Source organism: Delphinapterus leucas, chromosome 13, assembly GCF_059928025.1.
Source record: "Delphinapterus leucas isolate spDelLeu-1000000601 "Yukka" chromosome 13, BTC_Dleu_Yukka2, whole genome shotgun sequence".
In the NCBI taxonomy this organism is placed as follows: Eukaryota; Metazoa; Chordata; class Mammalia; order Artiodactyla; family Monodontidae; genus Delphinapterus; species Delphinapterus leucas.
This window is the reverse complement of record NC_143141.1, coordinates 49,107,171-49,127,177: the sequence shown is the minus strand read 5'-3', so window position 1 is coordinate 49,127,177 and position 20,007 is coordinate 49,107,171. Positions and strand designations below refer to the sequence as shown.

General features: G+C 49.4%; 1 protein-coding gene across 7 annotated transcripts in view; it reads left to right on the top strand.

Moving 5' to 3' along the window:
- SPTBN1 (spectrin beta, non-erythrocytic 1) overlaps positions 1-20,007 on the top strand; it is a 196,002-nt gene that overhangs the window by 153,342 nt on the left and 22,653 nt on the right. For all 7 annotated transcript variants that reach the window (XM_022597341.3, XM_022597343.3, XM_022597342.3 and 4 more), the window contains 11 exons: positions 1,439-1,592; positions 2,293-3,163; positions 3,254-3,391; positions 4,225-4,981; positions 5,944-6,146; positions 10,941-11,031; positions 15,865-16,011; positions 16,726-16,989; positions 18,167-18,391; positions 19,019-19,108; positions 19,282-19,560. In XM_022597341.3, coding sequence (XP_022453049.1) covers positions 1,439-1,592; positions 2,293-3,163; positions 3,254-3,391; positions 4,225-4,981; positions 5,944-6,146; positions 10,941-11,031; positions 15,865-16,011; positions 16,726-16,989; positions 18,167-18,391; positions 19,019-19,108; positions 19,282-19,560 — 3,219 coding nt within the window. The remainder of the gene's footprint in view (positions 1-1,438; positions 1,593-2,292; positions 3,164-3,253; positions 3,392-4,224; positions 4,982-5,943; positions 6,147-10,940; positions 11,032-15,864; positions 16,012-16,725; positions 16,990-18,166; positions 18,392-19,018; positions 19,109-19,281; positions 19,561-20,007) is intronic.

The window sequence follows — 20,007 nt, the reverse complement described above, 5'->3', positions numbered from 1 at the left end:
TGAACAGAGCGCATCCCGGGAACCAGGCAGCCAGCGTTCAGATGGTGAGCGCCGGAGCTTCCCGATCTCCTTGAGCCTCCTTCCTTCACCTGTAAGCGGAGAGCTTACTTACCACCTGCCTCATCTACCTCGTCCGGTTATAGCGAGAATTAAGTGCAAGATATGTGTGTGTATCACAGGACGGCGTGCTGGTTGGAGAGGGCTGCCAGTGCCGATTTGTGCCTCCCCTTCCTTTACTGACAGCTCTGGGCATGGTGTTCCCAGCTTCCCCCCAACCCAGGAAGAGACCTGCCGTTGTGCCGTAGTCCTGTGCCTGTCCGTGTCCTCTGATGCAAGCCTCTGATGACAGCTCATCTGTGTCAAGCAGTTCTCCAGCTGGCAGGCCTTTAGCCACATAGCTAGGACAGAACAGGGCCGATTTCAGGCCGTACCGTGAAGCCTCCTTTATCTCAACATGCTGTGTTCTCCACCTTGACCTCATGCGAGGGATTTCCTTCCTGGGATGTAAGCCCTTGTCTTTTGCTTACCCCTTGAGCTGTTCCTGGCAGGGGGAGCAAGGTCACTTCATACCATGAGTTTCCCCTCTTATTGTCCCAGGTTTATGATGTTCTCACGTATGGTCTGCCTTGAGCTCTTAAAATAGAAATGTTCATAAAATCTAGCAGAGATGTGCTTTTCATTTTAGAATTCGTCATGCACTTTATAATTCCGATTGGGCCAGAGACTTCCTCATAAGTAAGAATGAAGTAGAAATTCCATCTGGAGAGGATGTGTGATGAGAGCCCCAAATTGGGCTGATGGAAAAAATGAAAGAAAATATTAGTGGGTCCAAACTTAAACCAGAGATGTTGCTCGGGACCTCCTAAGCATGACAGTCACCTGACCCTGTTCTTATTTGGTTAGAGATGTAGTTTGTAAGCTTTTCAACTAGGTGTTTCTCCCGTGAATTGTGTAAGTATTGCAGAGGTGTACCAATGAGCTCGCAGGTGAGGAGAGCATCCAATTAAGGGGTCAGCAACTTCTAGGAGACTTCTTTAAACTTTGACATGAAACAGCTCTGTTACCTTTATCTTATCTTCTTGAATGGTTGTTATTGTAGGCACTTCCTTCTTGGAGACTCAGTTTATATTTCATACTGGTTTCTCCTCTCTTCCTTTTTTTTTTTTTTCTTTTTTCTGTTCTTTACTTTTTAGTATAGGTTTGACTTCTTATTCCAAGGTAGATAGTCATTAGTTTATAACGTCTCTCCTGCTACAGTCTTTTGGGTTTGTTTTGCTCTGGTTTGCATGCCATCATCTTCCCCTAAAGGTATGGGGAGGATGGCCGGCTGGAGGGAGGGTGCAGCTTGGTTGGTGGCTCCCATGCCGTCCAAAGATTATGAGACGCTGACATCAAGGTTGTATTCATGGATGTCTTTTTTGTTGCCTCTTGCGCGCAGGTGCTATTATTGTCTCAAGACTATGGCAAACACTTGCTCGGCGTGGAAGACCTGTTACAGAAGCACGCCCTGGTTGAAGCGGACATTGGCATCCAGGCAGAGCGGGTGAGAGGTGTCAATGCCTCCGCCCAGAAGTTTGCAACAGACGGGGAAGGTAAAGACAGACCGTTCCAGACGTTACCCCCTCGTCACCAGAAGTCCATCTCCAGAGACGTAGATGGGTTATGTGTGGCAGTGGGACCTTTAAAGTTACTTTGCTATTGTGGGTTCCCAGTGGGCCGTGTCGTGGGTATAATGAGATGCAGTAGGGTGGCCTTCCATTACTTTTTAACTCTGTCTTGCCGTTCTGAAATGGACCTGTCTTTTCCTTCTGTACTTGAGTGCTGCTTGGTTTTTAGTGGCTTGATGTTGGCCACTGAAATCTGCCAGACCACACTCTGCACACCGATAGCCTGGTGTGTCTCTCAGACACCTCATGGCTTTCACACCTGGCTGTGCATATCTTTGTTTAAAGGATGTTTGGAAGGATTTGGTTTTGTTCTGTTTTAGAAACAATTAAATGCAGCTGCCTTCTTTCTTACAATTTACCTGCTATTTTTCGTTCCCAAGTGATCAAAAAAAATAATGCTTGGGGCAAAAAAAAAAAAAAAAAAAAAGGTACCAGTTATCCTTGCCTCTCCCTCCTCATCCAGTCAAGGTCCTAGAAGGTGCTCTGTAGCCCCATAACGGGGCCCTGCACTTAGCGTAAACTGGTGATCTAGGAGGGAGAACGGGGGTGTAGCCGACTGCCTGCAAACGCGCAGGAGCCTGTGCTGCCGCTCTCACACCCACGTGCCCGCCTTGGCGTTAAACAGGTTACAAGCCCTGCGACCCGCAGGTGATCCGAGACCGCGTGGCCCACATGGAGTTCTGTTATCAAGAGCTTTGCCAGCTGGCGGCCGAGCGCCGGGCCCGCCTGGAAGAGTCCCGTCGCCTCTGGAAGTTCTTCTGGGAGATGGCCGAGGAGGAAGGCTGGATCCGGGAGAAGGAGAAGATCCTGTCCTCCGACGACTATGGAAAGGACCTCACCAGCGTCGTGCGGCTGCTCAGCAAGCACCGGGCGTTCGAGGACGAGATGAGCGGCCGCAGTGGCCACTTCGAGCAGGCCATCAAGGAGGGCGAAGACATGATCGCCGAGGAGCACTTCGGGTCGGAGAAGATCCGGGAGCGGATCGCCTACATTCGTGAGCAGTGGGCCCACCTGGAGCAGCTCTCGGCCATCCGCAAGAAGCGCCTGGAGGAGGCCTCGCTGCTGCATCAGTTCCAGGCGGACGCCGATGACATCGACGCCTGGATGCTGGACATCCTCAAGATCGTCTCCAGCAACGACGTGGGCCACGACGAGTACTCCACCCAGTCCCTGGTCAAGAAGCACAAGGACGTGGCAGAGGAGATCGCCAACTACCGGCCCACCATCGACTCGCTGCACGAGCAGGCCGGCGCCCTCCCCCAGGAGCATGCCGAGTCTCCCGACGTGCAGGGCCGACTGGCGGGCATCGAGGAGCGCTACAAGGAGGTGGCCGAGCTGACGCGGCTGCGGAAGCAGGCGCTGCAGGACACCCTGGCCCTGTACAAGATGTTCAGCGAGGCCGGCGCCTGCGAGCTCTGGATCGACGAGAAGGAGCAGTGGCTCGACAACATGCAGATCCCAGAGAAGCTGGAGGACCTGGAGGTCATCCAGCACAGGTGAGTGGGTGCCGCGGGGACACTGGCCCTCCCGCCCCTCGCAGCCGAGGTGACCGAGCAGGTGACCTCCCTGTTGAATTGCCTTTGCAGATTCGAGAGCCTAGAGCCAGAGATGAACAACCAGGCTTCCCGGGTGGCGGTGGTGAACCAGATCGCTCGGCAGCTGATGCACAGCGGCCACCCGAGTGAGAAGGAGATCAAGGCCCAGCAGGACAAGCTCAACACGAGGTAAGCGTGAGACAGGGGCGGGCCAGCTCCCTGTGAGCCAGGCCGGGATGGCGAGGTCGCCTGCTGAGCCTTGCGGTCAGGAATTTCCTGCACAGGGTCACTGACATCGTGGCGCTGACGTCGGCATCTGCCTTTCGACACACCCTGGTTTTTCAAGAAGTGTCGCTGAGAAAGAGGCGGGCGGGGGGGGGGGGGTGCGGCGGAGAGAGCGACATCATTTGGGGCAGCCCCTCCTGATGTGGGAAGCGAGGGCCTGGGTGTGAGACCTGTGCCCAGCCTGGTGGATCACGGCGTAAGGCGGCACCTTTCCTGCGTCTTTAAGATGATTTCTGGAACAGGGTTTTAGCATGTTTGAGACGTAATTGGTGGACGAAAGTCCTGATTATCAAGGTGGACCTTTGTCCTGGTCTTATCTTTCTGTTGGATAAATACATTTGAGTAGGTCCTGGTGGCAAGCTGGCCTTGGTTCTGAGGCCTTTGGGTGTGGGAAACGTTCATTAGGTGCTGCTCTGAGATGAGTAAAATGTGCATCGCAGACATGAATTAAGTGACTCTTTGGGGGACGGGTGTGTTGTCACTGCTGACTTTGCAGCTCCTTTGACAAGTCCCCCCTCTTGTCAGGCTCTTTCCCGATTATAGTGCGTCTCTGACCTGTTTCAATGGTGATATTAGGTGTCCACATACTGAGGGAGATGATTTTCCAAAACGCATGTAGTCAAAGCAAAGTTGGAGGGGGAGTCGCAGCTTCGACCGTCACTGTTAATTTCCTTGTCCAGCCGTGAGCTTCCGGCCTCTCTCCCACTCTGCTCTCTCCTCCGCCCCTGCACCCACAGGTGGAGTCAGTTCAGGGAGCTGGTGGACCGGAAGAAGGACGCTCTCCTCTCCGCCCTGAGCATCCAGAACTACCACCTCGAGTGCAACGAAACCAAGTCCTGGATTCGGGAAAAGACCAAGGTCATTGAATCCACCCAGGACCTGGGCAACGACCTGGCAGGAGTCATGGCCCTGCAGCGCAAGCTGACCGGCATGGAGCGGGACCTGGTGGCCATCGAGGCAAAGCTGAGCGACCTGCAGAAGGAGGCCGAGAAGCTGGAGTCCGAGCACCCCGACCAGGCCCAGGCCATCCTGTCTCGGCTGGCCGAGATCAGCGACGTGTGGGAGGAGATGAAGACCACGCTGAAGAACCGCGAGGCCTCCTTGGGAGAGGCCAGCAAGCTGCAGCAGTTCCTGCGGGACCTGGACGACTTCCAGTCCTGGCTCTCCAGGACCCAGACGGCCATCGCCTCGGAGGACATGCCCAACACCCTGACCGAGGCTGAGAAGCTCCTCACGCAGCACGAGAACATCAAAAACGAGATCGACAACTATGAGGAGGACTACCAGAAGATGAGGGACATGGGCGAGATGGTCACCCAGGGCCAGACCGACGCCCAGTACATGTTCTTGCGGCAGCGGCTGCAGGCCCTGGACACTGGGTGGAATGAGCTCCACAAGATGTGGGAGAACAGGCAGAACCTTCTCTCCCAGTCCCACGCCTACCAGCAGTTCCTGCGGGACACGAAGCAGGCCGAAGCCTTCCTGAACAACCAGGTAACGTCCCTCCTTGCCTTGGCTTCCTTCCTGTCGGAGCAGGCCCTGGCTGCCTTTGGAGGCACTTCTGCCAGGGCTGCTGGTTTAAACCTCACCTGTGGGAAGTGAGAAGAATAATGGAAAGACATTTGTTTTTTCCTGACATCTAAGGCACTGAAACCCATCACAGCCTAGTAGGGGATAGAGCTGAAGATTTCCACAGGGGCTATCTTGCCTTGCAGGTACAGTTCCACTGCAGTGACGGTCGATGACCTCTTAGTGTGTTCATAGTACGTATGTCCTCATAGTAGTTCATTAAATTAGCGACATTCTGAGAGGTGTTAATTCAATCTAAAAAGTATTGGGTTGGCCAAAAAGTTCGTTCGGGTTTTTCCGTAAGATTACGGAAAAATCCAAACGAACTTTTTGGCCAACCCAGTATTTTAGGGGATTTTTTCTTTTCTTTCTTTCTTTCTTTCTTTCTTTTTTTTTTCTGAATGGTTCTGTCTTCGTTGCTCTAGAAAGGTCAGGGACTTGACCCAATGACCCAAGGGCAGTGATTAGAGAAAGAGAAAGAGCTAAGGATGGTCGCCAACATTGTGGTTGATAATCCTTCTCAAAAGATTGGGTTTGAACGGTCTGCTGCTCTCACCTTATGGGCACATGAGTGGACCCTTGTGGCTGATGCACAGACCTTTGTTCACTTCCCTCACTCTTCGGGAAAAAAATAAGAGCATTTAACCACTTAGGGAAATTTAGTCACTTGCGGTGTTCCACTGGGATTTTTTTCCTCCGCCCAACTTTTTGTGTTAACTGACTCCATAGATAATTTCATATAAGTGTGACGAAGCAATTGTTGCAAAGTATGTTGCGTGGAAATGCAGAATGTAGGAAAGAGTGCTTTTTTGTTGTTGTTCTGAAAGCAAGTTGTATTTCATGATTTCTCATCCTGCTCTAATTTTGTTTTTCCCTTTTTAAATAAGGAGTATGTTTTGGCCCATACTGAAATGCCCACCACCTTGGAAGGAGCTGAAGCAGCTATTAAAAAACAAGAGGACTTCATGACCACCATGGACGCCAACGAGGAGAAGATCAATGCGGTCGTGGAGACGGGCCGGAGGCTGGTGAGCGATGGGAACATCAGTTCGGACCGCATCCAGGAGAAGGTGGACTCTATCGATGACAGGTGAGGCGTCCTGAGGTTCTCAAGGGAGTCATACACCCTGGGGCTGTCAAGCATCTGAGTCACTGGCCAACGTCTTTGGGGCTGTGGGTATAAATTCCCCCAGTGGGCAGGACGTGGGCACCTAGCAAAATTTAACCTACAAAAGAAAGAAAGCCTGAGACGCCAGACTAATTCTTAACCAAAGACTTAGGAGAGCCAGAGTGCTGAGTAGCGGTGGGGTGTGAGCCTTGCCCTGTGAGGGGTGACACGTAGCGTGTCACCCAGTGGGACCCCGAAAGCCAGACGCTTCCCCAGCCAAGCCCACATTCACCTTCATCCACACAAGACTCCTCTGAGGCCTTTCAGGAGGGGACAGGGAGGAAGGGCAAAGTTGGCTTGTCCTGAGTACCTGGCAGAGGCAAAAGTGAACACCATCAGGCCTTTCTTAGAAAATTGGCTTGGGTGATGCTGTAATAGGATCTTTTTCATAATAAGAAAAAAGGCTTTTCCTCCTTTTCTGCCAGGGCCTCTCCAAGATGAGATGCTCTTGTTGTATATTTATTTATTTATTTATTTGCCGTTGCAAAAGATTTTTCTCCCTGCCCAGTGTTCTCTGTTAGACCCTCACGCCTGCCTCTTAACCCTGCCTTGGTTATTACTGAAGTAGGAGGTCTGGGCAGATCTGGCTTGGTTCTGGACTGGCTGCTTCTCTCTGGGTGTGGCCCACCTGGGTCAGTCACGAGCCTCTGCTGCAGCTGATCTTCCCCGGTGCCAGGGAGCCCTGGGCCAGATCTAAGGGCTCGTTGTGAGACTGATGTCACCGAGAAACAGCCTCTTCCTCCAGGGTTCTCCGGCCTTCAGGTGCAGTGAAGAGGAAGAACTTCTTGCTGAGAGCGTTTCCTTACTTACCTTCTTACCATGTCTGAGAGGGTCTCCTGGGACCCTGGGCCAGATGAACGTTTTACAGTGTGCAGTGGAGAGGGGAATTGCTCTTGCCCTGTAAAGATTGGGCTCCTGCCTTTAACCAGTCTGTGCTTTGCACTGATTCGGATCCTAAACCGTATGCTCTCAGGGTGGCACTATGGAATAGGATGTAAGGTATATTAATTATAATTTTGTATCTGTTGCTTTTAAAACAGCTACAAAAAAGAAAAAGAAAAAAATCCCTCCACCAAGCCCTTCTTCAATGAGTGTGAGAAACAAGGATTGGGCAAGACAGGCTTAAGCTGGAGGAGAAGGAATTTCTTTTCTCTTAATGCTAAATCTCATGTTGTTTTGTAAACATGATACACCATGTTCTTCCATGTTAGGTGCACACAGCTGGTTTCCTGAAGGCAGGCCGGGCCACTGGGGACACTTGTGTTCAGGCAGGCGTGCAGCTGCCTGGCAGCTTCCTCAGTGTGTTTATCCGTCCCCTGATGCTGCAGCTGCAAGGGCTTGTTGGAAGCAGGTGACTCTGTCAAGACCGGAGGCTCCTGGATGTGAGGGAATGCTTCAGCAGCTCTCAAGTGCGGCTTAACCTTCCTTTTGTCCTTGACTGAGAGCCTGGGCCCGTGGGGTTCCAAGGCCTCCTGGGGATTTCTGTTGTTAAAAAAGCATTGGTAAGAAGATTCCCTGCTATCCTCTAAGCGTAAGAGAGATGGAAGGGGGATGGGGCTTTCCGGTGATCTGCCCTCAGGAGGACTACATTTTCTTGTTTTCCTCAGCACGTGTTAACCGAATTCTGGTTTCACTTTAATATCCCCAGAGGCCTCAAGATCTGAAACTTGACCCTAGAGGACACTGGTCTGTTATTAAAAAAATAGACAAATCTGAGTTCCAGGTGGTGTCAGGGCACATGCTAAGTAAATATCTAACTCTTCGGATCTGATCCCCGTCCAGAAACATTCTGACGCTCCCGTGAAGCTATTTTTGTGGAAAGCAAAATCATCATAACCTGCTTATGTTCTGGAAATCTCGTTGATTACCACTGGAGTTTGTTGAGAGGAAGAAGTACCAGAACAGAGACGCTGACTCTTTAACAGATGTGGGTGGGGCATGAGTGGCCTTTAAAGGGCTTGTGACTGGGTGGAAAGGAGCCTGCTGTCCAAGCCTGCTCAGGGGGGTGTGAACGGGTGAGCTTCCTGGCTCAGAGGGAAATTCCAGCCCCAGTGCAGTCCTGGGAGAAAAGGAAAAGTGTCCAGTTTCATAAAGCCGGACCTGATCTCACGTGGGAAAAAAAGCTTAAAAATCACCAACCCACTTTACTTAGGTACCTGTGGTTCTTTATTTTCCGTAAGAACCACAGTTAAGCCCAGTATCTGCCTCATGTGGTGAGGAGCTTTTGAGTCTCATTATAGGGGTAGGTGGTGAGAGATGGAAAGAAAGCAAGACATTTAACCTTGCCCCAAAGAGCGCTCTTAGGAGTGTGGGAAGCTACGGCCAAGTTTAAGAAGGTCCTTCCCTATAATTAAATCCACGATCACCCCTTGAAAGACCTTCCCAAGTTTCGCTTCCCGTGAATACCATTGGTGACCACTAGTGCACAGTTAAGCCGTGCTCACTTCTCTCGAGGGCCTTCTGAAGCAGCAACCACCTCAGCTGCCCGTGTAGCTGTTTTTCGTCCCGCAGAGCACATCACTCAGAGGCCGTCCTCATGTGTTGTTTGGACCTGAGGCCTTAAATCGCCATTTGGCCTTTCCCTCCTTCATGCACCCGCCAAAAGAGGACAATTGTCCAGGCAGAAGTCCACTGGGCACGTGTGAGTCTTGGTTATGTAAGAGAGACATTCAAGATTCCGTCCGGTGGTATTTCTCTCTTAGTAAATTTTCCCAGTGTTTGAAGTTATTTTTACTCCTATTATTTCTACGAGCTTCAAAGTCGCATGTCCTGGTTTAACTGTCCGTGTCTCTGTTTACTCCTTGCCATCGTAGCATTTTTGTGTGACGCCGGGGAAGGGAACAGGAACTTATATTCAAGGCCTTTGGCTAAAGGCAGGACTCTTGCATTTTGTGACTTAACTCCAACTCAAATTACCTTCCTCCTGAAGGTTTGCTTTATTTGCTGTCTTTCTCTTAAACCCCCCCCCCTACAAATAGTGACTGGAATTTGAGGGTTGGGAACTTGAAGAACTTTTCTTGACATTCCTTCCCCACCCACATTTTTAGATGACTAATTCCTTTAGTCCGAGATCACTAAGAATCTTTAAAAAACATTTTTTTTTAAATTTTTGATCTTTGAGAAAGGATAGCAATGAAGTGAAGGGGCTTTGGCCTTTTATTTTTTATTATAAAAGCCACAATGTTAAAAATTCGGAGGGGAGGTGGAAACTACTACTTTTTAATCTCACCCTCAGCACATGCCATTTTAGTTTTTGCTTTTCCAGTTTGTGCCTTGGAGTTTTGTATCATTGGCTGTGCATAAACTCTCTTCATTTAGCATTATATGAGAAGTACTTTTCTATTCTTGTATCTTGCCTAAGTGGTATAAACCTATTATAATAAACAATGATACCTGACGGTATTATTTCCATTCATGCTATTGCTGTGTTCTGTAGTCGCCAGTACCCGTAGGAACAGAGGGCATTTCCCTTTGGTCCCCAGGCAAGATGGTAGCTACAGTGCTGTCACTGTCCCTTGTTGCCAGCAGCCACTGCAGGCCCGTGTGACACATGCTTCACTGTAAGGTCTTTCTTGCTCTTGAAGAAGGTTCTTTAAAAGCCAGTTGGCATGAGGTGCTCCCTGAGCTGCCCTTTCTTGGTGTTGTAGAGAATCAGAGGTCGTGTTCTCCCTCCCTGCCATGGGGGCAGGGAGGGCTGGTCGAGAGACCTTGCCCAGGCACTGCAGCAAGAAATCGCTTTGGGAATTGGAATGAAAAACCAAACCTCCCCATTTGCACTCTTCCTTTGCCCTTCTTCGCACCCTTCGCTTTGGCTGGCTGGCGCTTGGGTTCCTTGGGAAGATGGGGGAGCTGTGTTATGGCGATGCTTCTCGATGCTCAGTGTGGTACGGCTCTGCCCCATGGCAGTAGGACCACGTGGAGGTAGCCCTTTCCGTGGCACTCACGGCATTCACATGGCTCTTCTTCACAGTCTGGTGGAGAAGCCCCTGGGCGCGTAAAGGAGGCACGCAGGGGAGCTCTGGCACCTCCACGGCGTGTGCCAGAAAGCCCTGTGCCCAGCATCCACGTGCCTTGTCATTCCCCAAGCTCAGCAGCTCCTTCCAGTTCTTTTAAGTTTTTCGGTTACGGTTTTGTGCTTTAACTTCTTTAAAACCTTGGTGAGCCTTATCTGTTAATGAAGAGTGGGATTGAGTTAGATGTGTGATGTCACAGGTCTGAAAATTCTCATTCTTGGTTTATTGTTGATTTGGGTGAGTTTTTCTCCTGACGAGAATCTCGTCATCAGGGAAGGTTCCTTTAAGCCAGTTACATGGTTTTATGCATTTTCTTAGCCATGTACATGGCCTGTCACCCAGGTATGAGTTTCTTAAAGATCAATTTCATATTCTCACATAGTTCCTAAAATGGAGGCCCTCACTCAGCACATGCTCAGGGTTTTTCTCCCCTAACCCCAGATTTATGAAGCTCTTTTGCCTGCATCCTGGCCTGTTGTGTGGCTGGGACAGGTGTGATGGTCTCTTTTACCATGACTTACTCATTTGGAGGGTGCTAAACTCTCTGGGTCGGGTTATCTTGTCTCCTTGACATGATTGAGAACTGTTAGTGAACTGTTTTCAGCGTATATTGAGACCCAGGAAAGAAGCTGGGTTGTAAATTCTGCATTTCCAGATTCCCTACCTCCTCTTTTTAAAATTATTTTTGTTTTCTTTGTAACAGACACAGGAAGAATCGTGAGGCAGCCAGTGAGCTTCTCATGAGACTGAAGGACAACAGGGATCTTCAGAAATTCCTGCAAGATTGTCAAGAGGTGCGTCTCCTTTTAACTCCTCCTTTCCTCTCTTCTCGCGAGAGCAGCCGAGCATTTGGCATAAGAGCCCTTGGAATTATAAAACTAACTGAGGCCAGAAATCCTTATCGCGTATATAATTTGCAGGTGGGGCAGTGTCAGTTCTCCAGCCTACAAGCTACCACTTAGAGTAACCAGATTATTACGATCTAGAAAATTGTAGGCTAGAACTGTGCTGTCCAGTGCAGTAGACACTAGCTACATGCGGCTGTCTCATTTTAAATCAAATGAAATTAAGAGTGTAGTTCCTCCATCATACTCGCTGTATTTTAAGTGCTCAGAAGCCAACCACCTGTGATTCGTGGCTGCCGTATCACACGAACAATGCAGATGTTAGAACATTTCCATCGTCAAAGACACTGATGTTCTCAAGTATTCTGTAACCTAAAAGCGTCTAATATTATATTTTAAACTATTTACAATGACGCACATTTAATAGTACAGAAGGAAAGAAGTAAAAGGAACTGCAGTTGGCTACCCAGGTAAGAAGAAAGATTTAAGAACATAGAAACTGACTTTCTTATTCACTGAAGACCTTGACATATCCATCTTTCAGGCTCCTCAGGTGTCTGTCTGATATGCCAAGAGCAGCAGTAATCCTGATTTCAAACTCTTGAGTTTTAGCATGTGGTATTAATCTGAGGATTCTCAAACTATTTCATGCTCCCCTGATACATGCGTAAACAAACTGGGGAAACTAAAGTTCGCCAGAAAGATGCACTCTCTCTGCAAGCTAGTTGGAAAAGAGCATCTAGCTGACTTCACATGGGTGAGATTACGAGCACATCGTCGTATTTCACTGTCTGCCAGAGAACCACAGTGAGACCCGGTCCTCTCTGGTTTATTAGACTTTAAATCCCATTGGAGGCAGAAATGGGATGAAGAATATCCAAATGAAGCTGCAGGGACCTTGGGGACGGGGAGTTCGAGGGGTGGGGAGAGGATCGAGGTCATGTGCTAAAAATGTGACTGGACTCATCACGAATCCCTCACATGCAAACTTATAGCTGTGTGTTAAAAGAAATGTGGCTCTAATAACAGCTGAGTCAGAGAGTCGGTGACAGAAGCGATCCTTCATGTCCATTGAACTGCTGTCTTACTGTGAATCTTAAAATATGCTCTAGTAGCTAAACCCTGAGAAGGGAAGAAAGCCCCTCAACTATGTGGCTTAGGGTCTGTTGCCTTTCAGGGCCACACTGATGGACCTAGGTCTCTCGGGGTTTGCCTAGAGCCAGACAGGCCGAGGACAGGAGTGCCTCTCCAGGTGACACCTGAGCATTAATAACCTATTTGAATAGGAGGCTCATTTAAAGAGGCATCCGCGTCCCCAGACAAGGCATAGGGAAGAGTGATGGGCTCCAAGGTTAGCTGCGTAGAGTTGCATGATGTGCTGCAGTGAATACCAAGTGGCCCTTCAGCACTGGAGGGAGTGAAAGTTGTCAGGAGACGTTTGCAGCCTGGGCTGTGCCTTCCCCAGCTCGAAGGTCCCTGAAGTACCTTGATGTTTCCCTTGAAGCACCACCAGTGACTTGTTTTAACCTCAAGACATATTGGAAGTGTTGTGCTGGGGAAATCAGTGGGATTCCATACCCTTGCTTAAAGGACAAGTTACTGAGATGAAATTCATTGACCTGAGCGTGGTGAAACCTGGACTAAATTTGGGGAAAAGAATGCCAGGAAGTGAGCAGGAAGTGAGAGGACGGAGGAACCTTTGAGAGAAGCTCAGTTGAAATTTCCAGCCCCCATTTTCCATTTACATACGTGTGGATTCGAAAATAGAAATGTGTGGGAAAACTAAGCAGATAAAACGATAGTCCTTCCAAGTTGAATCACAGGAAATAGTAGAGTTTTAGATCTTTGTTAACGCTTGTTCCAAATGAGCATCCTTAGTTACAAGGAGTTCCCTCCTTAACCACACCAGTGACTGTTAGGCACGCCCAGAGGGCTCAGCCCTGCACGATTTCCCCTCAAAGTATGCACAAAGGTTTTGACTGGGCTTTGTTGTCCCAGAGATGATTCGCAGGTCTCTTTGTGACTGCTCGGCCAAGTCTCCCTTGTTTATCTTTCTCTCCTTGAACCTCATTAAGAGTTAGTACAGCCATAGGATCTGCTGGGGGTACCACATCGGCGTATATAGTTTCCGCATAGTGACGGAATTTAGGTCAGGTTTGGGGGCTCCAAAACCCTCAGTGTAGCAGTACAAGCAAAGGGGTGATATTATTATTAAGAGATACTATTCTTTGACTATAAACTTTCCATCATTCAGCCTCATTAAAATACACCCCCTTTTAAGCCAGAACCTCTGAGAATGGAGCTTGTGTGTGCACCAGCCCAGCCTTTGAAAACCTATCTATTATTGTGCTGGTGGAGTTTTACAGAGCACCCGGAGGTCAGATTTAATACCATTGCTGGCTGTTGGTATTGTTCAAGGTCTGGAGAATCCAGGTTGTCTCGCTGTCACGCTCCCTTCCTCGTGGGTTAGAGGCTAGAGGGGGCTGGGTTGTGAATTCTGCCATCATTGCTACCCGCCGAGAAACACTTCCTGCATGGGGAAATTTATCGCAGCAGTGCCGTGGGAATGAGCAGGGCCCACCTAGTCCCAGTTATAGATAGCGACACAAAGAGCATCATAATTTTTGTACCGTTATTTTAATGTGATATCCTGAAAAAGGAATGATTTAAAAGGTACTGCTTTTCTGTTGTGTTCCCTCCCACCATACCTCCTGTTTTCTGAGATTGATTTTTTTTTTTTCCCCAGGAGGACAGTATAACTAGACGTGGTGGCACAGGGATAGCGAGTTCAGTGCTTTGCTTTGAGCTTAATCCAGTGATCGAAGCATTTTTTCCTATCCTTTTCCAACCTGCACAGTGCTGTGTTCTGCAGAGAATGAGTATATTCTTAAATGACCTTTGCAAATGCCCACAAATAATAACTGTGGTTCTGATTCCAGAATGCTGATGGAGGGCTGATAAACTAGCAAGTTCCATAGCTCCATTTCATTGTGCTGCATTGCACGCTGCTTTATCTGTAGGATGATGTGTTCAGCAAAGAGCAGATTTGTTTATAAGCCTCTGATTTTTATGTAGCTCTTTTTTAAAAAATCTCTCTTGGGTAGGTGTTTATGAATAGCGCAAATATGTGAATGTCCTTTGCACGTCGGATAAATGCCTTTTATTGTGTTTAGTGTGTGTGTACAGAGTACAGGGGGAAGTTTTACCATTTGGTTTCCTTTTAACCTCTTTTCTCCTTAGATTGAACGGCCATAGCATTTCAGATCTTACCAGTTACTCAGGTAACTGGAAGGAAAATAGGTAATGCTTTTAAAGTAGGAAATTTAGTGTCTCGGTTGCTGTGTAACAAATCTATGCTCCTTGCTTACAAGGGGCGTTATGAGATTTACTGGGGTTTTTTCCCTTAATAAAGCATGACATCAAAGATCTCACGACCTTTTGCTTTCAACCCCACTCCCTCCTGTGTGGTGGGTGAGTATCCTGAGGAAAGTAGGGATGGTGCCTGGGGGTTCACCCATGTGCAGAGCCGGGGTGTTCCCATGACCCGCATCACCCTCCTTGACATTGTTTTCAAAGAACAGACTTTGTATTGTTGAAGCAACTTTATGGGGAAGCCTTTCCTAGCAGCAGCCCAGGGTGCAAGTGAATGGCCTCGGAATTGTTGATTCTGTAAGCGTTTCTGTTGGTTTTACGCACCATTTCTAAACCTTTGGTGATGGGACCATGAAGCAGTTTGGGTGCAAATTCGTTGTGGCAGCAGCTGGTGTAAGCGTGGCTCCTTGTGGTCACATTAGGAGGAAGGGCACAGCCCCTGAAGACGTTTGCTTCTGGTTCCAGGCTGATCCTGCGTTTGTTTGCCTATCTTTCGCCTGGGCAAACAAAAGCTCTTCCTGGTTAGTGCTGTGATGGGGTAGGAATTAGGACCCTGGTGTGGCCAACTACAGGCAGGCAGTTGAGGAGCCAGGCAAATCAGGATGAGAGCCAGCAGGAGAAGTGTGTCCAGGAGCCAGACTGGGCTGACTCCTGCCCCAGGCTTCTCAGATCTGTCTGTCAGTGGCTGGCAGGCTCTGTGAAGAGGCTTCCTAGAGTTCAGATCCAAGCAAGACATGTTGGGCCTCAAAATCAAGTCCTGTGAAGTGTTTCTTGGTCTGAATGGAAGGTTCTTTACAGACAGAGGAGGAAAAGGCGCAGGTGACTCAGACCTGAAGGGAGCATTGAGAGGCCATCGTTTCTGCCTTACGCCTATAGTGAGCAAGTTACTTACGCTTTTTGGCATCCCCATAGATAGGCCTGTGAAGGAAAAGGGAGGGATAAAAGAGTAGGGGCTTTGGTTTTTTTAAATAAAAGAACTAAAAGTAAAAGGATTACCGAACAGAGTAGAAGACACTTAATCATGCTTAACACGGTATAGCTGGCACGGCTCTTTGAAGGAGAAAGAAGGTTGTGACTTAGCCTGGTTAGGGCAGAATTTTAAACACAGGCCTTTGGGGAAAAAGCTGGTTAAGGGTGCCAAGCAGTTTGAAAGCTGGCTCGGAGCACTTTTGTACTCCTGGATTTAATGTTAGATACATAGTCGGGAGCAAGGCTCCGGCACAGTGTCCGTACGGTGGAGATACCTGCTGTGACGGGTCAGAGTTGTAAAGTGAACGTTTGGTTGTCTGTTGACATGGAAACGTGGAGTGTGTGTAGTACGACATGATGGCTCTTTCCGGGCAGAAGAAAGGCTGATGTCACTGTGATTACAGTCTCTGAAACCTTCCTGATTTCTTTTTTCTTTCCTAGCTGTCTCTCTGGATCAATGAAAAGATGCTTACAGCCCAGGACATGTCTTATGATGAAGCCAGAAATCTGCACAGTAAATGGTTAAAACATCAAGCCTTTATGGCAGAACTCGCATCCAACAAAGAATGGCTTGACAAAATTGAGAAGGTGAGTTAAAAGGTGTTTGATGGGGCTCCGTCGGTGTGGCCGTGGTGAGTAAACGAACTGGGTGGAAGTGAGCTCCTTTGTATTTAGCACGTTTTCCAGCATATTTGAGTCATATCTGACCACATACAGAAGTGACACGGCCGGGAGCAGTCCTGTGTCTCATCTGCTGCCCCTGATGGACCGCAAGCCCCTGGGGACGGCGTCCTCACTCTGTTGATCATGTTATGTGTGCTGGACTGTGACAGAGACTGAGCGGATCCATGGAACTTAGAGATATTATGTATTTTAAGTAATCTAAAATGTGCTGCTTTGGCACAGGGAGGTTCTGTGCAGCACAACAGAACATGAATGTGACATTCCCCACCCACCCTTCTCTTCCTTCACACTCTATATTGTTTCAAACTCTTAACGGTTAAAATAATGTATTACGGTCTCTTGGGGGTGATGTGGAGGGGATGGAGTTTTAGGTTATTGGCATCAAGTGTCCCTAAGCCCCAGCAATCACTTGGTGCTCCACGCCTGTGAAAACCACAGTAGGCCAGGCCATTGTCAATTTTGTTGAGCAGTTAACTCTATGTGGAAAGGCTGTGCGTGCGTGCGTGCGTACGTGTGTGTGTGTTGAATGAATAAGAAACTCACAGATCAAATATCTCAGGTTTGTTTTTCACAGTGGCACCTATTCTCCTGCAAACTGCATGTATGTGTGTTTTCCAGGAAGGAATGCAGCTCATTTCAGAAAAGCCAGAGACGGAAGCCGTGGTGAAGGAGAAACTCACAGGTTTACATAAAATGTGGGAAGTCCTTGAGTCTACCACACAGACCAAGGCCCAGCGGCTCTTCGACGCAAACAGAGCTGAACTCTTCACCCAGAGCTGTGCAGATCTGGACAAATGGCTGCACGGCCTGGAGAGTCAGATTCAATCTGACGACTATGGCAAAGACCTCACCAGTGTCAACATCCTGCTGAAAAAGCAACAGGCAAGTGGCTGTTTCCCTGCCGTGGTCCTGATAGTCTTAACTCGCCCACCGTGTTCTCAGACATCCCCTTGGTGTGTGAAGGGATTTTAACCCAGCACAGCGGGCTCTGACAGCATCGTGGGACATTTCCAGAATCAACTGGAAAGACACAGTAGCAGTGTTGGGTGTCCATGCATGGAAATATTCTTTCATTATCATCTTGGTTGATGGATAGTATCACCACTTAACAGTTGAGTAAATATTCATTTCATTTAGTCTGCAATTTACATGAAGGAAAGTTACTGTGTTTGCATACTTGACTGTATAACGTCTAGATGTGTGATAGTTTACCTGAGTTGTTCAGGGCACTTGATAAATAATAAAAGAAATTTGGGTTTTTTTTTGCATCACAGTAAAGCCCATCTAAGGGCCAATGAATTTACTCTGAATTGAGGAGGAAGCAGCTCTGGTGAGGTTGAGCAAGCAGGTTGGTGGCAGGACCTGGCAGGAGCTCCCTGGGCCAGGTTTGTAGTGTGTGGCCGAGTCCTCCCCTACCTGAGAAAAGAGTCGGTTTATTCTCAGACGCCAGCCCCTTGTCTCTAAGCCGGCAGTGTGTGGGCTTCCCAGGGTGGTCTTTCCTGAGTGAGAGACCTCTGCTTCTGCTTTTGCTCGTTTTCCTCATGTAAATACACCGTTAGGGTGTTTTTAGCCATTATCCAGTGTTTTAAAAAAGAATAATCAGCTTTCGGACTGAAGAAATCAAGAGGAGATGGTAACATTGGCCGTCCTTCTGGCCTAAAAGAACTGGAAGCAGAAGACCTGACTCCTTCCTGGGGGTTCAGCTGGTTTCCAACGTCGTTATGGCTTCTGAACAGGCAGATGAAGGCTGTCCTTTCCTTTCCCCATAATTAATTCTTGTTTCCCCTGTCATTTGCCTCCTAAGTTCCTGGGTAAACTTGACAGTTGCGCCCAAGTTGAAAAAAATCTTTCTAGGCATTTTTTTTGGAAAGATCAGCTGACAAAGTGGAGCGCTAATTGCTGGTTCGCTGGCCATGCGGAACCATTTCTTGGGCTCTCCACTGTATCAGTGAATATTCTTGGGTCTTCCATTTTGGCCAGTGCCACAAGGGAACATTTTACAACACCCTCCGTGTGTCCCTCGTCTCGGGTGTGAAGGTGGGTCTGTCTTCGCCCTCAGATGCTGGAGAATCAGATGGAGGTGCGGAAGAAGGAGATCGAAGAGCTCCAGAGCCAGGCGCAGGCCCTGAGCCAGGAGGGGAAGAGCACGGACGAGGTGGACAGCAAGCGCCTCACCGTGCAGACCAAGTTCATGGCGCTGCTGGAGCCCCTGAACGAGAGGAAGCAGAACCTGCTGGCCTCCAGGGAGATCCATCAGTTCAACAGGGACGTGGAGGACGAGATCGTGAGTACCTCCCTGCCTGGCCAGCCTGGTGCCCGTGTTCTCACTGCTGGGCCCGACCCACCTTGGTCATGTCAGTGGGCTGAGCCATCCCAGCCCTGCTCTGTGTATCCACACAAAATGTAACTCTGTTTTTCTGTCGGGTTTTCTAAACATAACTCAAGGGTTTAATGCCCCTCGAACCGTAGTTTTAAAAACAAGTAATGAGGACTCACGGGGAGTCCAGTATTGAGCCTGAAGTAAGGTCTGGAAGACTGGCCCGTGCCCCGTATCGGAGAAGAAGGGCAGACTCCCCAGGCCGCCCTTCCCAGTGGGATTCTTTTTCTTTTTCTAAATTGCATTAAAGTATAGTTGGTTTATAACGGTGTGTTGATTTCCGCTGTACGGCAGAGTGACTCAGTTATACGTGTCTGTGTCCTTTTCCGTATTCTTTTCCATTACACTGTATCACAGGATATTGGATATGGTTCACTGTGCTGCACAGCAGGACCTTGTCGTTTATCCCCCAGTGGGGTTGAACACACGTCCTCTCTCACGCTGGCCTCCCTGCTCTCCCCTCCTGCCCTCGTTTGCATCAAATATTTGTTCTCTTTGAGTGGCCCCTGACCACCTATTTACAATTCCTTCCAGTTGTGGGTTGGAGAGAGGATGCCTTTGGCAACTTCCACGGATCACGGCCACAACCTCCAGACCGTGCAGCTGTTAATAAAGAAAAATCAGGTAAGCGTGTCTGCTGGGGGCTGGCTCCTCCCGGTAAGTCGGCGCCACGCGGCAGGGCGGTGAGCGGGGGAGCTCTGAGGGCTGGCGGCTTCTCCTCGGCCCCCGAGGCGCGGCGCACGCAGCGAGCTGCCGCGGCTTAGCGAGCCTCCGGCGTGTATGCCCTGCTCCCACAGACCCTGCAGAAGGAGATCCAGGGCCACCAGCCCCGCATCGACGACATCTTTGAGAGGAGCCAGAACATCGTCACGGACAGCAGCCTCAACGCCGAGGCCATCCGGCAGAGGCTGGCCGACCTGAAGCAGCTGTGGGGCCTCCTCATCGAGGAGACGGAGAAGCGGCACCGGCGGCTGGAGGAGGCGCACAAGGCCCAGCAGTACTACTTCGACGCGGCCGAGGCCGAGGCGTGGATGAGCGAGCAGGAGCTGTACATGATGTCCGAGGAGAAGGCCAAGGTGAGGCAGGGAGGCCGAGCCCCCTCCCCCAAGCCCTGCCGCCGGAGAGCCTCAGACGCAGAGCCTGAGCTTGTGCACCGCTGGGGGCGACGTCCTTGTGAAACGTTTCGTTGTCGCCTTGGTCGTGGGGGCAGCGTGGTGCGTACCGGTGGCTGGAACCTGGCTCTTTGCCCCTCGACGCAGAGTTTTCTCGTCTGAATCCCGGTATTGTCGTTAAGACCGGATTCGTCATGCCCTCCGCTTTTTTAAATAGAAATTTGCCGAAGTCTGCCTTTTACAGTATATACTAGATGCTTTTTTCTTGAGACAGTCTAGCAGCATTTGAAAGTATTCTCACCAGGATGCTGTTATCTACATCTGTTAGACCGTGGAGAGGTTTTCAGCCAGCCAGGATACACTTGGTTTGCCTGGGCTTTACCTCATACTTCAGCAGGTCCTCGTCACCCT